The following is a 21460-nucleotide window of genomic DNA, read 5'->3' as shown; positions in this document are numbered from 1 at the left end:
ACTCAGGGCGCTGTGGCCTTTTTATTCCATAGTTAATAATCAGAGCTACTGTGTGGCTTGGGGACTTCAAGCTCTCCCTGAAAGCAATTTACATACTGATCGTGCATCATGCGTACTTTCAGCTCAAGAGATAGTTTAGTGTTTTCAAGTGTGTGTGAATGTGGGGGTTTTGTCTTTTCTGCATCAGACTGCATGTGGAAATGAGAGACGTGAATTTTTTTCATAATAAACAGCTCTATTAATATGTGTGTGTTATCAGCCTTACCTGTGACCGTTGAGGTTGAGGCCGTTGTATGCAGAAATGGGCCTGGGGTGGCAGCGTGATGGGGGCCGGTGAGGCCCTGCCTGACTAGGGTGCTGCTGATGAGGATGATGCGTAGGGAGGGCGGGCGATGGCGGGTGTGGGTGAAGGATGGGCGTCGGTGGAGGCCGCGGATGGGACAGCAGATCAGGCTGGTGCAGGGGCCGGGGAGGGGGGGGCGGCGAGGGCTCTTGACCCTGGGCGAGAGGCAGGGCTGCAGGCGTCTGAGGCCTGGGGATAGCCTCTGAGCGTGGGGGCAGGTGTGCGGAGGCCGGAGCCTGGGTGGAGCCGTTCGTCTGGGTCCGACGAGGGGACGGGGGCTTAGGGACGGGTGGCTGCGGCTGCGGCTGCGGCTGTGGCAGAAGGAGGGCTTGGGGTGTCAGAGGCTGACTTGGGGTGCTGGATGCAGGGGGTTGTGGGTCCCTGCAGCTCTCCTGGCTCCTCTCCTGACTGCGCTCTAGGCCTGACACCTTGACGAGGCCTGGGCCGTGAGGCTCCTGGCTGCCATTGGTGGAGAGCACCTCGATGCCAAAATCTGGAACTGTGTAAAAACAGAGAGAAAATCTGTGTGAAAAACCTGCACCTCTGATAACAAGCGTTAGTTTTCAAGCTGGTGGACCACAAGAAAAAAATGTTCGAAACTGAAAATAGCAGAGACATTCATTTTCACTGTCATGATGATGAATGCCAATTTTAATTGATTAGAACTTGCTGAAAGTCAAAAACAATGCGCAGATTCTCAGCTCTTTCAGTGTTTGTATGCACAATGACCTCCTTTCCTCAGGTAAGTGAACACTGCAGTCAAACATCTCCAGCTCTTAAACAACATCGCACACAAAACATCACGTTCATTTCAAGGTAAATTTTTATTGCCTGGATGACAGAACTTCTATTTGCAGGACAACTTAAATGAATTCTGTTCATGGGTGTAACAGGTCTATTGTGATTAGGAAACAAACTGTAGCTGAATGCACAGAGAGACAAGCATAAGGTTTTTATTTCCTTTCTTCTCTTCTTCTTCTCCTCCAAAAGTTAAGAAGATAATATACCAAAATTAAAACTGCAAAGTGACCCTTTAATAATAAACATATAAAATATTATGCATATCTGGTGTTAGTTCTTTACCACATGCAAACTGGCTTGAGAGTAATTACTGAGTGCATATTAAAGGACACAGCGGGATAACACTGCATCATTAATTCAGTTTTGCATGTAGCATGAAGGACAAAAGCACATTTAGCTTGCCCTTGTCAGACAAGGTGAGGATTCCTTTTATGGACTTCCAGTAATTGCGGAAAAACAAAACAGCAATTACCTGCCATTAGAAGCCCTGGTTGGACTCCATCATGGCCAAAGTGTGAATTAATCCAAGGAATGAATAATAACCGCTGTACAATGTTCAAGTCACTCAGAACAATAGCTAATAAGCTGTGTCCAGGGTATATCTCTGTAGGGACATCCTCCTACAGAACAAAGTGCTCAGACATCAGCAGTCAGCTTGGCTGCTCCAGAGGCAGACGGGCTCATGGGGGATGACAGTGCATACATAAACTGTAATTAACTCTCCCCGGGCCTCAGGGGGGGTTAAGGGCAGAAGTGAGGGCTCCTCCTCCCCCTGAGGGAAGCCAGCTAAATCCTTCACCTGCCAGAGAGGTGTAGATGGGACTCTGTTCCCCTGGGCTGAGGCAGCAGCCTGCACTGCGGAGCTGCAGCCTGTCACAGCGGGCCTCCATCTCCTTGACACACTACTCCCTCCAGACCAATTCCACTGGGAGCAGACTGAGCTGCTGAGCTAAGGGCTCTATGAGAACCTATGTTCATTAGCATTAAAATGCTAAGTGAGGTATTAGCAACTGCAGGTGCATGTGGTATCACAGTTAAAGGGCCAGGGGTGGTAATTCCTGATGAAAAATCACAATCAATATCTACAATAACAGCTATTGACTCTTGCTCTGTGTGGGAGAGCTTACTGGGACATCTGCCAGCCTGTCAAGAGACAAAAAGGCACACTCTGCCAGGTTGAAGTGTGTTCAATAATAGTCTCTGTAAGACGTCTTTAGGCAGGCACAAGAAGAGTCCACTAATAATGCAGAGAAGCATATGTTTCCAAAGCTAACTAACCCTTACATAGAAACTATATCTATTCGGTAGTCTGCGCACAAATCACATCCCTGTTCAACACTGACGTGCATCAATGAACAAGAAAGCCCAGCAGCCCTTAAATCCATCTCCCTCATCCATGTCAATCTTCTCCACTTACAAACGCTATTACCGGTCAAGAGAGACTGCTGCTGGCAAACAACTTCACCGCAGCAGACGGGGAGAGGAGAAATTCCCAATTCTCAAGACTCCCGCTGCACCTCTCAGTCCCTGTGGTCCACAGCTTGTTTTGAGAATGTGCTAACACGCTAAAAAGAAGGTGTCTATTCTGGTCATAATGAAGACTCAAGGGCCGGGTGGAGCGGGGAAGAAGAGAATAAGAGTATACACCAGCTTCCTTCCCATGAGGGTTCATTTGTCAGTCTTCTTCATCCCTTGAAACAAATAAGCACAATTCCCCCCTGGGTTACTCAAAATACGAGGAGCTGCTGTTTCTCTATGTTTTCGTAGTATATGGGTTTCTCACTAGTACATGTTGCTCGGTGGAGCATTCGAGTGGAGAATGAGGCCTACGGGTGTGTGGGATAGTCGGGGAGGCACAAGCTAGAGGCCGGATTTAAGAGGTGAAAGGGGTACAGGAGGGCTTTGTGAGGGTCAGCTGGGTGTGAGCGTACAGGAAAGCCATTCATTAAGGCTGAATGTCAGGGGACCCAGTGAGGGGCTTATGGGGATAACTCATTATCCCAGGGTGAGCCATCTCCTACACACAGTGCATTAGCTGCACACACCACCACTCCTGATTTGTATCTCCCTACATGGTTAAAGCCACACTGCAGCGTATAATCATTAGAAAGTCTACAACTGGATATACTGAATATAATGTGGTAACATTTAAAATTCAACAGTGTGACAGATGTGGATGAAAAACATCTATCCCTAGAGGCAATGGAAGGTCACGTGTTGCAACATTCTTCCTAAACAACTGAAGGAGATTTGGACTTGTTTTAAAATGCAAAAAAAGAAAAAGAAAACAATAAAATAGCCTCACACAGCTTGTCTGGTGTAATCCAAGTCTCCGAATTGATTTGAAAAGACGTTATTTACGCCCTTGACACAGTTTGGAGCTTGTAGACCCACTTCGAACACTTTGGACTATTTGAGAGGATTTCAGCAGAAAATAGCGTGAAATACCTTCTTTTGAAATCAATTTGGTATCCCGGGGTTTCCAGGGACTTGGATATCACGAACAAGCTGTATGGAGCCACTTTCTTTTCTGTTTTTTTTTATTTTATTTTTTTTTTAATTTTCATGTTTAATGTTTTGTGGACTATGAAACTTCCCCCTGACTTTCCATCAGAGAGGGGGAAAGTCGATAATAACAGAATCTTTATTTTATTTTAATTAAATTTAAATGTTGAACTCTTTCTTTAAAAAAATGTCATAAGACATGACAAACTAAATAGTATGCAGGCCTCTTTTCAGGCACGGTTGTGCCTCTCACCATTGTTGTTACTGTCCTGCAGTGGACCAAAGCTCATTATTTCCATCCAGCTGTATTATTTACTGTTTGCTTTGTTTTGAATGTGCTGCTCATACCACAATGAGCCTGCAGGGTTAACAGAGCTGTGTATTGGTTGGTTAATTGTGTATTGGTTTGGATAGGTGCAGCCATCGGCGACACAAACGACTCAAATCTTTGAACCAGTCTTTGCACAGCTTTACGATCCACAGAGGGAGTGACAGGAGGCCTGACGAAATGAGATGTAGGGCATATTCGATATAGTGTAAGGTCATTACTGCAGTACATAAGGGGATTAATTTAGCATATTATATTTCAATGTCATCCCTGGATACATCTTAGCCCATATAAATGATTAATAAACAACTGCCAACAACATCATCTTTTAAAAGCGCAACTGACAGGCCAGCACCTGTCCTTTTGAAAATACATTAGCAGCCAACTTGAGCCAAAACTACTGTTGCTAATCTTTCTCTCTCTGTCATGTGAGTGTGGGTGGATATGACAGCCTACACCTGGGCCTGCAGACATCATGACAAATTGATGGCTGTTGAGACCCCTGCGACATCCAAAGCCTTTGCACCGTCCGTCACATCCTCCTCAAAATAGCGCCTCGATGAATTTAAAACCCTCACGCTCATTTACTGGCTTTGATCCAGACAGGGGTCGCATAGCTCCAATCACACAAAACCAACAACCTAACACGCAGCGGGAGCCACAAGACTGATGGCTCAGCCGCGGCCGCTGTGTGTACGTCAGAGCTGTGGACAGAGCCGAGGCGAAATGCAGGGAGGGCTGAGCCTGATGCACCGATGCTAGTGCCTCAGAGACGAGGCCGCTGTCCGGTCAAACTACCGGAATAAAGCACGAAGAACATTTGACACTGATGACGACTTTTTGTAAGTTATATAGAAACTAGTAACCACAGCTGATAATGCAGTGAAGAAAAGTATAAAACAAGTATACAAATGTCAAAAATAAAGCACAACAACATCAAAATTGTGATCAAGTAGTATAATTAATGTACTGTTACAGGAACAGTTCTTCATCCCCTTCATAAAATACACTGTTTTTCTGTCAGTATTGGTAGTTGTCTGCCTCGTGTCTTTTCTGTATCAACGCCTGCAACCTCGACCTTAATGAAGTGAAGACAGAACAGTAGCACATAATTCCATATACCAACAGATATTGCCCTCACTTTCCAACATCTCTATTCACAGCAAGTGGACGACCATTGAGACAAGGTGGGTCAGAGTCACTGCTCTGGAGGCTGCAAGGCTGTGACAGCTGTGCAACTGTTGAGAGCGTCTAGGACACAGGTGCTAACAGGGAGGGAGGGAGGACTGAGAGGCACCAGATGATGCAACCACAGGTAACATCTGTGTGCTGACTGTAGCTCTGTCCTTTACCAGTGTCATGCTGCCAGATGTTACCACTGTAACTGGTGGGATGGAGTCACCTGGACAACTAAGATAGTATTGGAAAATTATTCTGAACTGAGTTTAGGGTTCTAAACGACAATGACAGCAACCTGTATGTTTACCATGTTCACCATCCTATCTCAGCATGTTAGCATGCTAACTGGCACTAAATATCGCTACAGCTACAGCTGATGCTGATGAGAATATCATTATTGGTCACGAACTAAGGTAGTGGACAAATTAACCTGATGAAGGTATTGGATGAAAAGTTCACCATCAAATACTCGTTGAGACATTTTACTCAATACCTGAATTTTCAACCGTATGTTGGCTTTAGAGAAAAAATAATTAGGATGTATCATCTGTGAACAAGTCATGTTTGTACACAAATCTAACAGCAATCCATCCAGTAGATTCTGACATACTTCAGTCCGACCCAAAGAGGTGAAATCAGTGACCAACACTGACATCCATGGTGCCATGCGGCTAACTACAGAACAGAGGAACATACACAGATACATTCTCTAATGACACATTAATTATGAATGATGTAACTTGGCACTTTAAGAGCTGTACCATGGTAAAATTTTGCCTCGAGGCATTAAACACTGTATCAACAGCCTGGAATAAGAAGTGCAGACAACTCGGAAACGTAAAGAGCTTTCAGTTCATCTTATTCACTCTCACCCAGCAACTCTGATTCTGATAGACTGATAGTCTCCCTGCTGTGTCCCAGTAAGCAGAATTATGCTCAAAGCTCTCACGGATCACACTGCTCTATCAGAGGCAACAGTCTTAACCATCCTGCAGAGCAGCTGATACAAAGCACCTGCTGAAAACTGTTTTATGATGCCACTGAATCAAGTAAAGATTAATTTGGTCCAGATACAGTCTTTATAAACTGTGGGCTGGTGAAGCTGGACTAGCAGCAGGAACAATGGAAGCACTGTGGGGAAGAGTTTTCCATTCCTTCACTTTGTCTTCTTTCCTCTGCATCATCATCATCATCATCATCATCGTCATCCTGCTTCTCCTCAGAAAACAGAAAAATAAACAAAGGGAGGTAGACTGTTTGCTCAAGTTAAATCAATTAAAGTGCACATTGTGCTGAACAAGGGGTTCTTGGCCCACATTGAAAATTCCATCTTGCATTGGTATGTCTTGGTAAACATTAATTACAATCAGGATCTCCCTGTGTGCTGGGCTTTTAGAAGCTAGCTAAATATCCCTCAAAAACATTCACAGTCTTCAGTAATGCAGAACATTTTTAAAGACAATTTTGCCTCAGGCCTCAGTCTGGAAACCATTTTGTCCCCTGGAAAAAAGAATAGAAGGAAAACACCACAAAGTCCCCCCCCTCTACTCCCATATTTTGTTTGACAACAAAATTAGAGTTGTAATTGCGCAGCAAGTGTTGACAGTGGTCCGACCTCAGGAGTGGTTTAGACAGCATATGTTCCCCAAAGAGCTTCTTGGTGAGGGACCAGGCTCTGTTTATTTGTTCTTAATGAAGCCTGCAGTTGCATTAATGGCCGACATCTTTAACAGCTCTCCCTCCCACACAGAGAACACAATAAACAGCAGTCTAGTGTCTGTCGGAGCTCGCTCTCACTCCTTTCCTCACTTGCAGCCTCGGTCTCAGAGACCCATCCAGCCAACGCCGTCTCTACTTTTTCTCTTTTGTCTTTATAACAACTTACACTTTTATTGTGAACAGCTACACGTTGTAATGCAGTCCAATGAAGTAGCCCTTCAATGAACACTGCCTGTATGAAACTTATATTCTCACAATCAGGATAGTCTGTTTTTCTCCGGCCCTTCTCCGCCTTCTCTGGGAGCGCATTGGAATACCCTGGAGTTCACATTAGAGGATGACATCTGGGCTCAACTCACACGTCTCTGGGACTGGTGGGTGTTTTGGGATCCCAGATCTTCTAATACTCTTCCCTTGTGCCAAAAGTATCTGTGCCAGTCTATGCCACCAAAGTCTGCACATTAGCCAAGGGATTCAGTTCCTCATCTGCAGGGACTCTGCCCCACAATGCACCCCTACAGATGTTTTACGTGACTGTCAGTTTGAAGTTTTGCTGATGAAGTGGTTAATTCCTGCCATGCTTAAAGATGGAGGCTAACCAACTGTTTACAAATGTCATGTGTAATGAGTTGAACAGCTAAGAATCTGGTCTGGTGAGATCAGTTCGCAGAGAAGCAGGGATGGTAAACTTAGCTGAGGAAGCCTTCTCCCTGATCTCATAGCCAAAGCCTCCGGAGAATCTCCAGCCTATTAGCTCCTTATCCCTTGCTTCTTCAGCTCTGAAGACTTTAACAGCATTAGCTGCTCTGAGTAACACCACACTCTGTGATACCCCCTTGGTCTCCAGAGTGTCGGAGCACCTCGCAGCAGTGAGTTCACAGCTCACAGGCATGCGTGTTGGACATGCTCCGGATGGGAGCTCAGGGCTAGGGGGGGGCTTGACAATGATGGACGCTCCCCTGCTGGCTTCCAGGCTCTCCGTCATGTCAGCAGCGTTCTAAAGCTAAAGCCGAGAGAGGTGTTGGGTTACACAGCCTGGACATCCCGTCGTGTGGAGGGTCTTGGACTGGAGCTGTTTTATTAGTGCTAGACTCCCAGGGGTGGCTGGGGAAGGGGAGATGGAAGCTAAACAGAAATAAAGGTGGGAGGCAAGAGGGGAGGGGGGGTTAGGCGAGCAGGCCAACTATTCTGGCTGCGAGAGCGTGACATGTGTAGTCTTCCAGTGAGAATACCACAGCGTGCTGATATCCCCTCACAGTAACACAAACCGCTGCTTTAACAAGCGGTGATTGAGCAAAAGGCCAAAGGCAGGCGGAGGCGGGGGAGAGTTGTTAAGCTGCCCTTTTAACATCTATATTTCATGCCTGTCTCATTTGGTTTATGCATTTTGCATTACAAGTTGTGAAGTCAAAGCAAGTGTGTATGTAAATATAAATAGCGCGTGTCTATGCAGTGATGTCATGGCGTGCATGGTTAACCAAGACATAAACCCCTGACTCCTCTTTTAAGATTCACTGTCTGTGACTGTTATCCTCTGTGAAATGGTAGCAATCTGGGGTAATTGGGCTTAGTTAGCCACTGAATGTTTTGAGCTCTTCTGACAGATGCAAGGCCGTAGAGGAGCGGCTGCCAGACCACAGAGAACAAGCACTTACACATGTTTATAACGGCAGAGTGCAAGAGAGAAGGGGGGGGGGGGGGAAGGGGAGGAGGAAGGGGGGGAGGAAGGGGGGAATACAAGAGTGACAGAGAAGAGCAGAAACACGATAAACTTGCTCTAGCCTGTCTCCTACCTTTGCTAGTATCCATCCGTGCTGCATTCACACTTTGTCTGGGAGGCCCAATGTGCAGTGTCTCCTCTCTCAGGTAATTTTGAAGCCATTTACTAACAGAGAGCTGCAGCACCAACACTCTTCCACCCACAGTAGCTCTGATTACAGCTGCTCCTGTAATGGCTGTTAACTGGTTCGGCTTCTTGCTCTCACTGCTCACTTCTCACCCCCCCAGCATGCAGAAAATCTGCCGACAGCTCCCGAGGCCTAAATGTTTGGACACCTTCGCCCAACACCGCCCCCTGAAAACACCACTGCCGTCTTTACGCGCACATGACGATGTATCAACTGGGATCAGTGGCTGCAGGGTGTCCCATTTCCAGCTCCCCTTTGGAGAACAAATCTTTATATATCCCTGAGGGTGTGAGGTCAGGCTAGAGGGATTGTAACAGGAGAAGAGCTGGGTCAGGGACTCGATGACGGGCATGCTGGCACAGGTGACCACCAGAAAGGGTGGGTGGAAAGCCTGCCATGAGGCCAGATTTCTCCTGCCAGGGGCCAGTGCAGGGCAGCCCTCAGGGGGACACTCGTTGCCCATGGCTGACAGATCCTCTACAGGTTTGGCTGTCATGCCGAGGCTCAACGAGGCTTTGAAATAACAGCAGCGTGTAATAAGGAGCCATCCAGTCCACTGCAATTGGACAGTGCACACTGTCGCAGCGGTGTAAAACTACACCGAGAGACAAGGCAGCTGTGGAGCGAGCCAGACCATTTGACCTCAAACATGTCACATGTACGTAAGCCATCTGAAGGGGCTTCTCACAGGGCCTGATATCTCTGCTCATGAGGAGGGAGAAATGGTAGGTGGCCATTCTTTGTCTAAATGTTGTTCCCCAGAGACACAGAGTGTTGGGGCTGCTGAAAGCCCCACAGCGCCTGACATGTCTGCTAGAATATCACGTCCTCAGCCAGCCATGAAACTTCTGCCCCCTTTGTCTGTTCAACCGCATAGCTGTATGGACACTTTACAAACACCACACAGTATCACTGTCGATTCAGACCATATGTTCAGGACTGGAGCAGAAAATTGCACATCTGTAGGGCTGCAACTAACCATTATTTTCATTGTAGATTAATCTGCCCTTTTCTAGATAAATTGATTAGTTGTTTGGTTTTAAATGTCAGAAAATACTTTAAAAAATGTTATCAGAGTTTCCCAAAAAAGGATGAGGAAGATGATGAAGTCCTCAAGATATTCAGTTAACAGTCACAAAGGAGTCAAGAATCCAGAAAATACAGTCTTATAATATACAATCTTAAATACAGATATTAAATTCACATTTGAATCTGAAGATCTGAAGAAGCTGGAGTCAGAGACTTGACTTTTTTTCCCTTTACATTGAAAATAATTGATTCTTTTATTAATCATTGCAGCTGTATACTTCAGACCACAATGCATTGTGTGTGTCCTTCAGTTAAGTGTAATTGCTTTTATCATAAATCATTTCCAAAGTGATTTTTTAAAATGGATTTAAATCATTCATTACTAACTTGCAAGTCTTCTTGACTGCCTTTGTAGGAACACTTCTATAGGTCTTGGCTTGTTACTGCCACTATAAGGGGATCAACAACAGTAAGATAGTTATAATATTCTATTCAGTTATTCTACTTAGTCTCATTTTATTTGTTGGAAGCAATCAAAACAATGTGTGAATCTTTTGTTGGAAAAAACTACCTACCAAAAACAACAACAAAACACCTGTGATTGTTTTCATTATGAACGTATGTCCCTCATCCTTAAATGATATTGCGTGCAGAAAGTTACATTTACAGCTGAGAGGCACTGCAGACCACCACCAAGTGGAAAGCATAAACGGTTACTGACTCCCATTTGAAAATAAATAGGTAGCATGCACCTCTGCAAGCTCAGCTGCTTTAACGTGCACTTCTGCTCAAGGCTGCAGAACTGTGTCTTATTTCTGTGGCATTGTACCAACTTTACGATCTGAAGTCAGCCTGTTCTTCAAGAAAACTTTTGAAATTCAAGTAAAGAAGGTGACTGCTTGACTGCTTTGACGTGAGGTAAGGATGTGATTGGAAAGGTTTGCTGTACAACGACTAGAAACTCACATTATAGAAAATTCAGGCTGCATGTCAGCACAACTCAAGCATTTCAAAACACGCCGTCTGTCACCGCAACATGTGTTTCTTGTCAGTCACTGTGGCAGCTCAGAGGAACAATAGACAATCGCCCGTTGAACCGGCAAACTTCAAACACAGACGTGCTTAAATCTCAATTACAGACACATGCTCATAAAAACCCACACCCGCTCATAAACACCTCATACTTTCTCACTCTTTCTCTCTCTTCACACACACAGAAACTCTACCAACAGGTCCAATGCCACCCTGGTTGAGGTGTGTGTACTGCAGCTCTATGTCCCCTGCCTGGATCTGTTTCTGTGTTGGCCTGTCCTCCATGAAGCCCTGTCAGCCTGTCAGCTAAGCCCAGTGGACTGTACCAACCAACACATGGAGGGGGGGGCTGTCTGTTAACTGTACAGCTGGCTCCTTGAAGGTGACAGACAGCTTTGGTTCCCTCCTTACTTCTTCTGAGACTCTCCAATTGCATCGAGGGGTGTTGATGCTCTGCTTCTCCGCTGTGTCAAGTAAAGAAAAAGCCCTCTGTCTCTCTCTCTCTTTTTCTCTCTCTCACTCCTGCTTCCCCCCCCCCCCCTCGCTCTCACATCGGCCTGGAAGCAGGGCATGGGAGTAACTGGCTTGGAGCAATAAGGAGAGTGACAGCTCGAGCTGACACACTGACACCACCATGATTTCACCGGGGAGAGAGGCATGGAAGGCTGGAAAGAGAAATCTGTCCCCAGAGAGTCATCAGTCTGGGCCTCTTTCACTCTCTTTCAAACGGGGCCAACTGGTGTTTCACACTGCACTTACAGGCAGGGATCAGATTCAATACAGCCTGCACTGAGTGTTAAAACCATATAAGAAAAACTCACTCAAGGGGGGTAATGGCATGAATGCATGGATCAAATGACTGGTGAAGTATCAATTTGCATGTAGCCTTTTTCTCTCCTTAAATCTTCAGCGGCATTACAGAAGCAGCTGATGTGTCTGCGTGCGTATGAGTGCGAGCGTGTCAAGTGCCGTCTCATTACCCCCTCGCTCAGGTTTCACTGCAGCCGGATTAGCGGGACACTCCGGCGCAGAAACGAAGCTGTTAATGGCAGTCTTTCCTCTCCTCTCCACTCCACTTTCATCCCTCCTTCCCTCCAGCCTGGAAATGCTGTGTGGTCTCTCGCTGATGTGGTGGTAAAACCTACCCATCGCTCACAGGAGGGGGGGGAGGGCAGGGAGATGTAACCAGGCCTAAGTTCTCACCCTCTTCCCTCTACGCACAGCCCTCTTTCTCAGGAAACCTCAGTGCAGCCACATCAACATGCTTTTCAAAATAACACCACAAATTAGCTGAGAGCTGTTGGCAAGCTTCACAGCGATGAGCTATGGCTGTGGGACTGCAATACTTGGCGAGGGCGGGTTTAGTGTCGGGGAGGCTGGTTGGGATTTGAGCTGTTTATTTGAACTGCACCGTCGTCCAAACAGTCAGCTGCCTTTCTGCTCCCTCGTCAAGCCTCAGAGCTTAAGCTGGGATTGTGGTGTTGGTGGGGAGAGAACAACTTGATATCCCCCTTTGGGCAGCGGCTGCCCTCAGCTTGGGTTACTTTAGGGGAACAATGCGGCCTCTGTCCACAGCCTGCTACTCAGTGAAGACATGGGCTCAGACAGGCTTGCTAGTGTCAGGCATGGCCAGGGGATTCATACATCACAACACCACACACTGCTCATTGACTGAGTGAGGGTTTAGGGAAAAAGCTTCCAAACAAGCCGGCTTCCCGGCTTTGCCTCTAAACGGCCCAGCAGAGCCCCCACATAACACGCTAAGAGCTAAACCAGACGTGGAGCCCATTCCACAGCAACGGCCCGTTTGCAAGCAATCCCTTTTGGGATTTTGGTTTTTGTACAACAGTGTTTACAGTAAAAGCTGACACGTGGAATAAAAAGGGGATGCTGGAGCTCTGAAATCAAGTAGGCCCCTCTAGGAGCAGTTTAATCTGTAACAGATGGTGACAGTCCGATGGACGTTGATGGGTTTGGGCAGGCTTCTAAGAACAGCGCCCAAAAGCCAGAGAGGATGAACCAAAGAATGGAGATAAAGTGGAAAATTGGGCACTCTGTTGCACTTTGTTTATATAAAATGCAAACACTGTCAAATGGCTTTTCCAGGAAACATATATAGCTTTACACGCACACACACATTGCCCGCCACAACTTAACCACGTCCCCTTCACCCACTTTGCTCAGAAATCTCAAGATATCCCGAGATCACACCCAACACCAGGGGGCGATGTTGTACTAAAGATCTGAGGGCCCCATCACATCCAACAATAATTGGATGTGATGTAATAAAATAATCCAATAATTATTTCACTGTTAAACAATAACATAGTTCTAAATAATTTATTAAGCAATTGTACAGGATTTTAAACATCAGATACATCATTATAATGCTATCAATATGATGTTTGAACTACACAGTATTTATTAACCATTTATAAAATATATTAAACATCAGTTGCAACTTAATAAACAATTGATTTATGCATAATTGTTAACTAAAGTTGAGTTAACTGTAAATTTACCATTTTTTTACTGACAGTTATTACAAAGTATTATCCACAGCACTGGTATTACTTGACTATACACAGTCAGCAGCCTGTGGAAATATAATGAAAGGTGGTTTGACACAAATGATAACCAGGCAATGTGTGTGCAGAGCAGAAACACATGCGAGGGATCTGTGGAGTGCTGCTAACAAACCAGGATCCTGCTCTGTAGTCGTCTCTAATCCGCCCTGCGGCTCATCAGGGCTTTATTTCTGCCCTGCATATTTATGAGACTCAGAGAGGGTGAGAAGAAGAGAAAAAAAAAGATAACCTCTTTTCTTGTGGGAGCAATTAAAGCCTTGCTTTCATCAATCCTGATCAGAGTCCTCATGCTCTGTCTCTCTCCCGGCTTTTTGTGTCTCTTAAAAGGCTATGTTTACAGCGCTGACCCTGCTCTGGAGGTGCAGCCCTGGACAGAAATGCAGCAAGAAAAAACAATAGCTGTGGTTACACTGACAATATTTCTTCAATCTGATTGAAAAGTTGCTTTGGCCACATCTGTTAAACTCCTTCCATGTTTCAGTCTCACAGTGTCACCTAATGTAACCCCCACATGAGGCCAACATGCCTAAAAAAAATATATTTATTCGAACCAGAGTGAAAAGATCTTTACATGGTTACTAGGTACTAATACTGTCCTATTGAACAGATTACCCAAGATTTACACCACCCTTCTCAAGCTGATTGTAATTTAAATCTGGCCGGATCAGATGAGTCTGTTCTGGTTGAGGTGGTGACATGACATCTTTATTCTGATTGGGCTATTATTCTGTTTATTATAAGAGTCCATGTAAACACAGTTAGTGTTGAACCCCAAAGTCTGACTCTAAGCTTCCATAAACAGGATTCCCACAGTGACTGATAAGGATTACAGATATTACAGTGGAGGTTATTTATTGGATGTGGGAAATAAAAAAAGGTTGAACATGATGACAACACCCTGCAGAGTCCAAACAATCTTACAAATGTTTTTAAAAGTTAGACATTTTCTGCCTGGGTGGTCTTCCGGCATTATTTTATCCGATAAACTCTCCATGACCACATAATCCAAATTGGGTGGTTCTATTAAACTTTAGGTTGTTATTCATCGCGTTCATCAGAGTTTTTTTTTTTTTTTTTTCTCCAAAGGGAGACCAAATCCTACTTCATGCTGCTCAAAGCAGCACCAACAGCACTGGGGTGAATCGCTTCACAGCGAACACTAGCATCTCATCCGCTGTGTTAATCCCATCTCCCTTTTAGTACATGTGTCTGCAAAGCTGCTATGCTGCGTTTCTGGGACACAGCCCTTGAGTTATTCACCAGAACTGAAATCCGTTTGCGAGAATGACATCATGAGGCAGCGGTGGTTACTTAAAAACAATGAGATTTGGAGAGGCGGTGAGATGGAAATGGCTGGAGGGAGAAGACCTTGAGGAGGGAGAAAGACTGTCAGACACACATGGTAGATCAAGATGGACGGCTGGATCATTCCGGACCAGCACTCCTGCCGTTATGAATGCACACATGCGCTCACACACTCATATGCACATACACCTCTAAGCCACCATGAGGCCTCATTAAGGCGGTCTCCATCTTTGGCAATGTCACCTCTGCCGCAGGGACCACAGACTGACACAGGCATAATTGGCCTGAACACACCAACAGTGTGCTGGGAATGGCTGGGTCTTGATAAGTGGTGTGTGTGTGTGTGTGTGTGTGTGTGTGTGTGTGGTGCTTTGACCCTGTTAATGCAGCACAGTTGGAAGGAGAGTGGCTGATGTCACATTGGATCAGTGGATGCTGTGATGGTGATGGGGAAAGGACCTCTCCTGGGAGGGAGACTGGTGCTTTCAACACCTCCCCCCAGCAGTCCACTTCCACTTTTCTGTAGCATCTCCATCATCAACATATGTCAATGACACAGTGACAATAAAACAGCCAAAAAAAGGGGAAAGGTTTGCTTTGACTTGTTTTGCATTTATCAGCTGTTCACCGATGCGAACTGCTGTTTTAATTTGAAAACAAGGCTGGACTTGTGAGTTTTAATTTTTTGACTCATAATATGACAAAGAACTCTTGTGTTTTTCTCATCATAATCCTCAATATTGTCCTTGTAACCAAATCAGATTTTAAATAAACCGAGGATGCTTACATAAATCCGTCTACTTTACCTAGACCACAGAAAATATGCCACAGAGTGTTATCTCAGAGACCTGAGACAAACAGACATGGCCAGTACACAGCTGCTCACCATTCAAACATGACTGGCTGCTAAACCGCCACATCTCTCAGTCTGGCAGACACAAGGGGGCCAGCAGGAAAACTCAGGTCTTTCACTTTGATCTACGGAGTGCAGCACATTTAAATGTTTGTGTTTGAGATGTAGACCTTTAATTTTGGCCTGATGGGTTCCAGGCTCTATGGGTTTAGCCTGGCATGTCGGATATAGGAGTGTTTACACAGTCTCCCTCCAGTTCTCCTGCTGCTGAAATAAGTACATTAAGATGGATGGATTTACTTAGTCTCTAACCTCAGGATGAGGGGGAACAAACTCTGAATGACCTCTTTGTGTTGCTAGAGGGGATGGAAGGAGACTGGCTCACACTGTTGTATGTGTGTATGCACCAACAGACCCATTCACAACATCTCCTTAAAACTGATCCTCAATCAACAAACTTGTGCCAAGTGGGCACCAGCTAGACCCGTGGTCTTACATTCAGTATTTACCTGACTGGGTTATCTGCCAAAAATCCCATAGTTAGACCTGACTGTATATGTTATGACTGTAACAGGTCTGCATTCAGCAGACCAAACATGTTCCACATTTAACATTGTGCCCTCAACCTTGACAAAATGCAGAACAGATGGCATCAAAAACCAGAGGCAATCCAGACATTCCAAATATGTATTTGAAAATGTATTAAAGCGATGAAGGCACGTCTTTAAAAACAACTTTATCATAGTGACTAAATCATTAAAAGACCAGTCATTTAAAAATAACAACATGTTTTGACCACTATGTCTTCATAAAGGCGAGTGTTTTTCTTATATTTGGAGGGCCTGGATTGTCACTGGTTTTTGAAGTATGCTTTTCCCCAATTTTTTAAGAATGACTGACACATTTTCAATCCACACTGTATTACATCAGGGCATCCAGTCATCTTGTTTTTCTCAATTAGAGAACACTTTTTACATTAAAGTTCAAATTCTACTCATATGCTAAAGTAGGACTCATTTTGTGCCCAACTCATAACTTTGAGACCAATCCTTTGCAGTCCACACCAGGACCAATGAGCTGTGATGAAATATGTACAGTTGCAAATGTTGCCATATTTCTCTGCCTACTGGCAGACACAGTAAATGTGAGCTATAGACGTGGGCTGGACCATTGTTTGCCACTGAGACAGTAAATCAGCCTCCGCTACCCTTGATTTGTTAACCTTTGTTTGCCTGTGTCAGCAGATGAGGGCCCCTTTCATGGCCATGAAATACAGCCTCCCCTCTGTAGTTGAGGAAGGAGAGGACGGGGTCCATCCCCCTGTGCAGCAGAGGATATTGAGCTTCCTTTACCCCTCAGAGATACCTTAAATGCTCCTAGCGGGGGACAGGTAACCAACAGAAGCAAAAGAGCACTGGGGGAAATGCCCGGAATCCGCCGCGGTGATGCATCATTCTGACTTGAATCCTTCAGATCCCTGTCTTATTACTAAAAACATGCACGGTTATTAAATATCAAAAGAGCATTTTGATTGAAGTGAGCGTGTGTTTGAGCCAAAACAGCAACAATGCTTTATTTCAGCAGTTCCATCTCTGGAGGGAGGGAGGGAGGGAGGCAGCGACCTCTCTGTGACCTCTCGGCCCCTGGCAGGGAAAAAGAGACCGTCCTTGACTGCGTCCGTTCAGAACGCACCAAAGGCCAATGGTAGTCAGGTCAGCTTTCCACTGTGCATCAGGTCAAGTTCCACAGGCAGCCCTGATTTCTTGACACACAAACCCACACAGACGGCAGAGGTCAGCACTAGGGCAGTGCTGGGAGCCCGGGGCAGTAAACCAACACTGGTGCTGTGAAAGGCCAACCATCTCTTTCCAGTCCGCTGAATGAGTTAGGGAGCTGCCCGGGTGATTTGTGGCGTGATCGTTGCTCTCTATATCACTTGAGATTACAGCAGGTGGCGGCCCGCAGCCTGGAAGTACACACACAGCTCTATCACCAGTCCACCTCTCAGGAAACAGAGCGAGAATGAGGCAGAGAGAGAAAAACAAGCCCTCAGCTCCCCTCCCACACAGCAGTAATACGCTCACAGGCAATTTTGCTGCCAGCAGAGCTCTCTATGACAATCCAGGGAGCTCTTCAGCTCTGATATCTGCCACAAAAGTTCACCTCCGCTTTTCTCTTTCCACTATTTTTTTAAACAATGCCATCAGCGCTGCAAATTACACCTTCCACATCGCACATTATTCTCTCCCCTGGTGACAGACGCACTCAAGCCTGACACACTTCACCAGCGGCGCTCTTCACGCTGGCGTCAGCCCCGGGTCTCGCTGTAGCACCGCTTCATTTTCACATTAACTCCAGTAAAGCATGGTGAAATCAACGTTGTGCTGCTGGGGGGGGGGGAGAGAATTGAGAATCACTACACTGTGCACTTCAATTCACCCCCGCACTGAACTCAGTCTCACATCGCAGACACAGCTGCAGGAGATGTCTCATGAGGGACTAGCTTCTCCAATATATCTTCCAAATGAACTAATCGAAATAAATCACGAGCACTCATTTACGAGACACTTAAAGTGGAAAAAAAAGAAAGAAAGAAAGAAATCGCACAATGGAGTCACATCTGATTGTGACCACAATTTAAATGTGACTAGGATGATGCATATGCAGGAACAAGGTCATTAAAAAAGGTTTAAGATGATAAGATTATTTAGGTTGTATTCTCCGATGTCTATTTTTCCCAGTTTTAGTCCAATGCATCATTTCTCATCTAAACGGACCCTCTACAGGGGCACACAACACACTTAACAGTTCACTGATGAGAACATTTTAGACATACTCTTGATAAATGGCACTGCAGAGCTTTTTAAATGTCATCCAGCATTATCTTAATCTTGCTGCTGGGGCTACGCTCGGCAAACAATGCACAGTGAGCTTAGTCCCTGCTCTCCAATGACCTAGCTGAGTCTCTGGGACGGCTTGTGGATTGACAATATCATAAAGGATGGGAGTGTAACTGGGTGACAAGATATTACTGCCCTGGGACACGGCTTTAATCATTTGATAGATCTGTCTGCAGGCCTTCTTGGTGACACACTGTGCTGGTTTGACATCGTCAGTATCTGTGCAGCCCAGCACTTCAGTCGGCTCCCTGGACAGCAGTCACAGACCTAATAAGACTTGATTACCGATTTCCACCCACGGCACCCTGGAAGCAGCTTACACTTTAGAAAAGTTGTTTATTTCACTGGTGGCCAATAGACTTGCACCACATTCTTTTTGACTGCTGCTTACTCTCCTGCAGAGCAAATGACTCAGACTAGCTAGCTGACACCTGCAGGCACATCGACAACCATGGTAATTAGAGCTAACATTTAATGACTCTTAGTTAATGAAATCTATTCTTGGGCAAACTAAACCCAGAGAGAGCAGCAAGGAGGGAGAAAAACAGCGAGGCAAGCAGAGAGTGATGGTGACTTTAAGCTCCACATTAGACAACTGTGCACAGTTGACACCGATGGCCCCGAGGTGACGCTGACACAAGAGGGGGAAGAAAACAAATCAACGTTGGAGAACACAAAAGCCACGTTCTCATCAGCCTGGATTTTCTTTTTTAAAATGCAGTGTAGGCCTCGGGCGGAGTAGAGGAAAAAGCACCATGGCTTTTGAGGGAGCATGAAAAATACACTGTAATTACTGAGTAGGTGAGAAGTCTGTGAGATTAAAAGATGAGGGACCAGCACTAAGTCTTCAAAGAGACCTGAGGTTGCCCTGGGCTGATTTCCAGTCTCGCTGCAGAGAAGAAAATCCAGCAGTCAGTCATTACCAAAGCCGCACATCAGCAGCTAAATTACAATGGCCTTCTCAGCGCTCTGCAGGTTACATATATTCAAGTCTTACCTTTGTTCTAATCAGTCACAATATTATCAGAGTCTGAAATAAGCTTAGGGTGTGCTCATCTATCAAGAATAATACATTCTATCATAGTAAGCTATTTGTTATATACTGTTTTTACATTTTTCTGTCAATAAATCCTAATTTATTCACCAAAGACTTTTCCATTATTTTGGAATCTTTCCCTGACACCACTGTCTTTGGATTTCAACACTTGCAAACTAATGACTCATATGTGCCAGTTGCTCTGCAGAATCAGAGTTCCACTTGTGTGGATAGTCGCCACAACTGCTCCTTCATTGCAGAAGTCAATATAATAAAATCGCCGTTGCTGTGTTTGGCAGCTGTTTGTGCCATCGTGGCTTTCTCAGCCGTGTGCTGAGCCCCAAAGCCCAATGAGGATTTTATGTGTACCAACAAGAACGCACCATCACACACATGGTGCGTTTTTGCACCTGCCCTTCAGCAAATATTTACACTTGTCAGGCCACAGATGAGCTTCTCTCATCATTTTTGTTGGAACTGCTGCCTGTATCGGACTTTGGTTGCATTAGAGTAATGGTAATCCCCTCCAACAAAAACCCACCCGACTCTTTTGATCTCAACACCACCCTCCATAAAAATACCAGAGGTCTTGGCTCCCCCTGCACCTGGATTCTTTTACTCGCCTTTTGCAATAGCGGGAGGCATTAGCATATGGCAGGAGAGGAGGAGGGGATGGAGATGGTAAAAGAGAAGAAAAGAGGGGATATTTAAATGGGAATAGGGGCCAAGAGAGTGGACTATCATGCAGCGGAGAGAAAGCGTATTTTGTGTACTGTTTCCCCAGTCAGGTCCTTTCATAGAGGAAGAGAGAGGGGGGCCCTCTGTTGATTTAGGCTGCACAAAGGGGGCCTTAATCCTTTCAAGGGAACCAAATCAGTCCACAGAGAAGCACGTTCAAAAGGAAACCTCCCTGTCAAGCATGGCCATTGAGCCACCCCAATGGACGCCACAAATCAAGCCCTGGAGGGAATCAAAGGCCAGAATGTGGGAAATGTGTTCGGAGGTCTGTGTATTGGAAAGTGCACGGCCACGGGGAAGAGGAGGGGTGGATGGGTGTAGGGGGCACAGGGACCTATAATCAGCAATCGGCCCGGTTACTGCCGCGGCCCTGAAGGGGTCATAACCCTCGTCTCCGAGCCTCCCCCTGCCCTGCGTGGTAACTCCCCCCCATTACAGAGGAATGTCCATTCACACGGGGCACCTCCATTATCCCTGAGCCAGAGTAAATGGGGCTGCTTTTAACAGCAAATTAGTGACTTGATAATGAGGTCACATGTGGTGTTGGCACACTGAGGCCATAAACAGATGCCTCTCCTGCCCTTACTTCACTCCCTGCAGCATTAGAAACATCCTTCTCCTTCTCCTCTGGCTGCTGTACGAAGTCCTGCTGCATCTCAGCACATTTGCACCAAAGGGTCACCGATACTGTACGACGCTTCATGTTACGTACTGTACATGTGAAGACACAAGCCTACATGACCTTTTCAATTCTCCACATTAAAATGACTCCATCTGATGAAATACTGGCGGAAAAAGAGATTTTCACCTGGTGTGAAAATGTTTCAAGACACTTGTGTGTTTTGTGTAAACTGAATCAGCTCTATGACTGTAATGCATTATTGCCGTTGCATATTTTTTTTGAATAACCACATACAGGCATGGCAATCACTGCACCGAAGACAGATTTCAACATGGCAATAAACACCAGCGGAATGGCAATGCACCTGCACCATCACATTCACAACATTTTCAGCAGGGTAGAGAGAAAAAAGACGTCCATACCTTTAACTGCAGCTGTGCTGAAAAATTTCTCGGAGCTGGCATCGGACACCTGGAAAAGAGGAGAATGGAATGAGCAAAATATCACTTAGAGCGAAGCGCGAGGTGTAATATCGTTTTTCAGCAAAACATCCGAACCCACTCCCTGAGAGTGTT

General features: G+C 45.6%; 1 protein-coding gene across 12 annotated transcripts in view; it reads right to left on the bottom strand.

Moving 5' to 3' along the window:
• auts2a (activator of transcription and developmental regulator AUTS2 a) overlaps window positions 1-21460 on the bottom strand; it is a 320581-nt gene that overhangs the window by 11922 nt on the left and 287199 nt on the right. For 11 of the 12 annotated variants that reach the window (XM_030438014.1, XM_030438008.1, XM_030438009.1 and 8 more), the window contains 2 exons: window positions 21308-21356; window positions 266-842 (listed from right to left, as the gene is read on the bottom strand). In XM_030438014.1, the coding sequence (XP_030293874.1) occupies window positions 266-842; window positions 21308-21356 (626 nt within the window). Of the gene's footprint in view, window positions 1-265; window positions 843-8668; window positions 9027-21307; window positions 21357-21460 lie in introns of those variants that run through there. The other variant, XM_030438019.1, reaches the window with a different exon arrangement.

Source organism: Sparus aurata, chromosome 13, assembly GCF_900880675.1.
Source record: "Sparus aurata chromosome 13, fSpaAur1.1, whole genome shotgun sequence".
NCBI classification, from domain to species: domain Eukaryota; kingdom Metazoa; phylum Chordata; class Actinopteri; order Spariformes; family Sparidae; genus Sparus; species Sparus aurata.
Note: the sequence above shows the minus strand (reverse complement) of the source record. Positions and strands in the feature narration are given on the sequence as shown.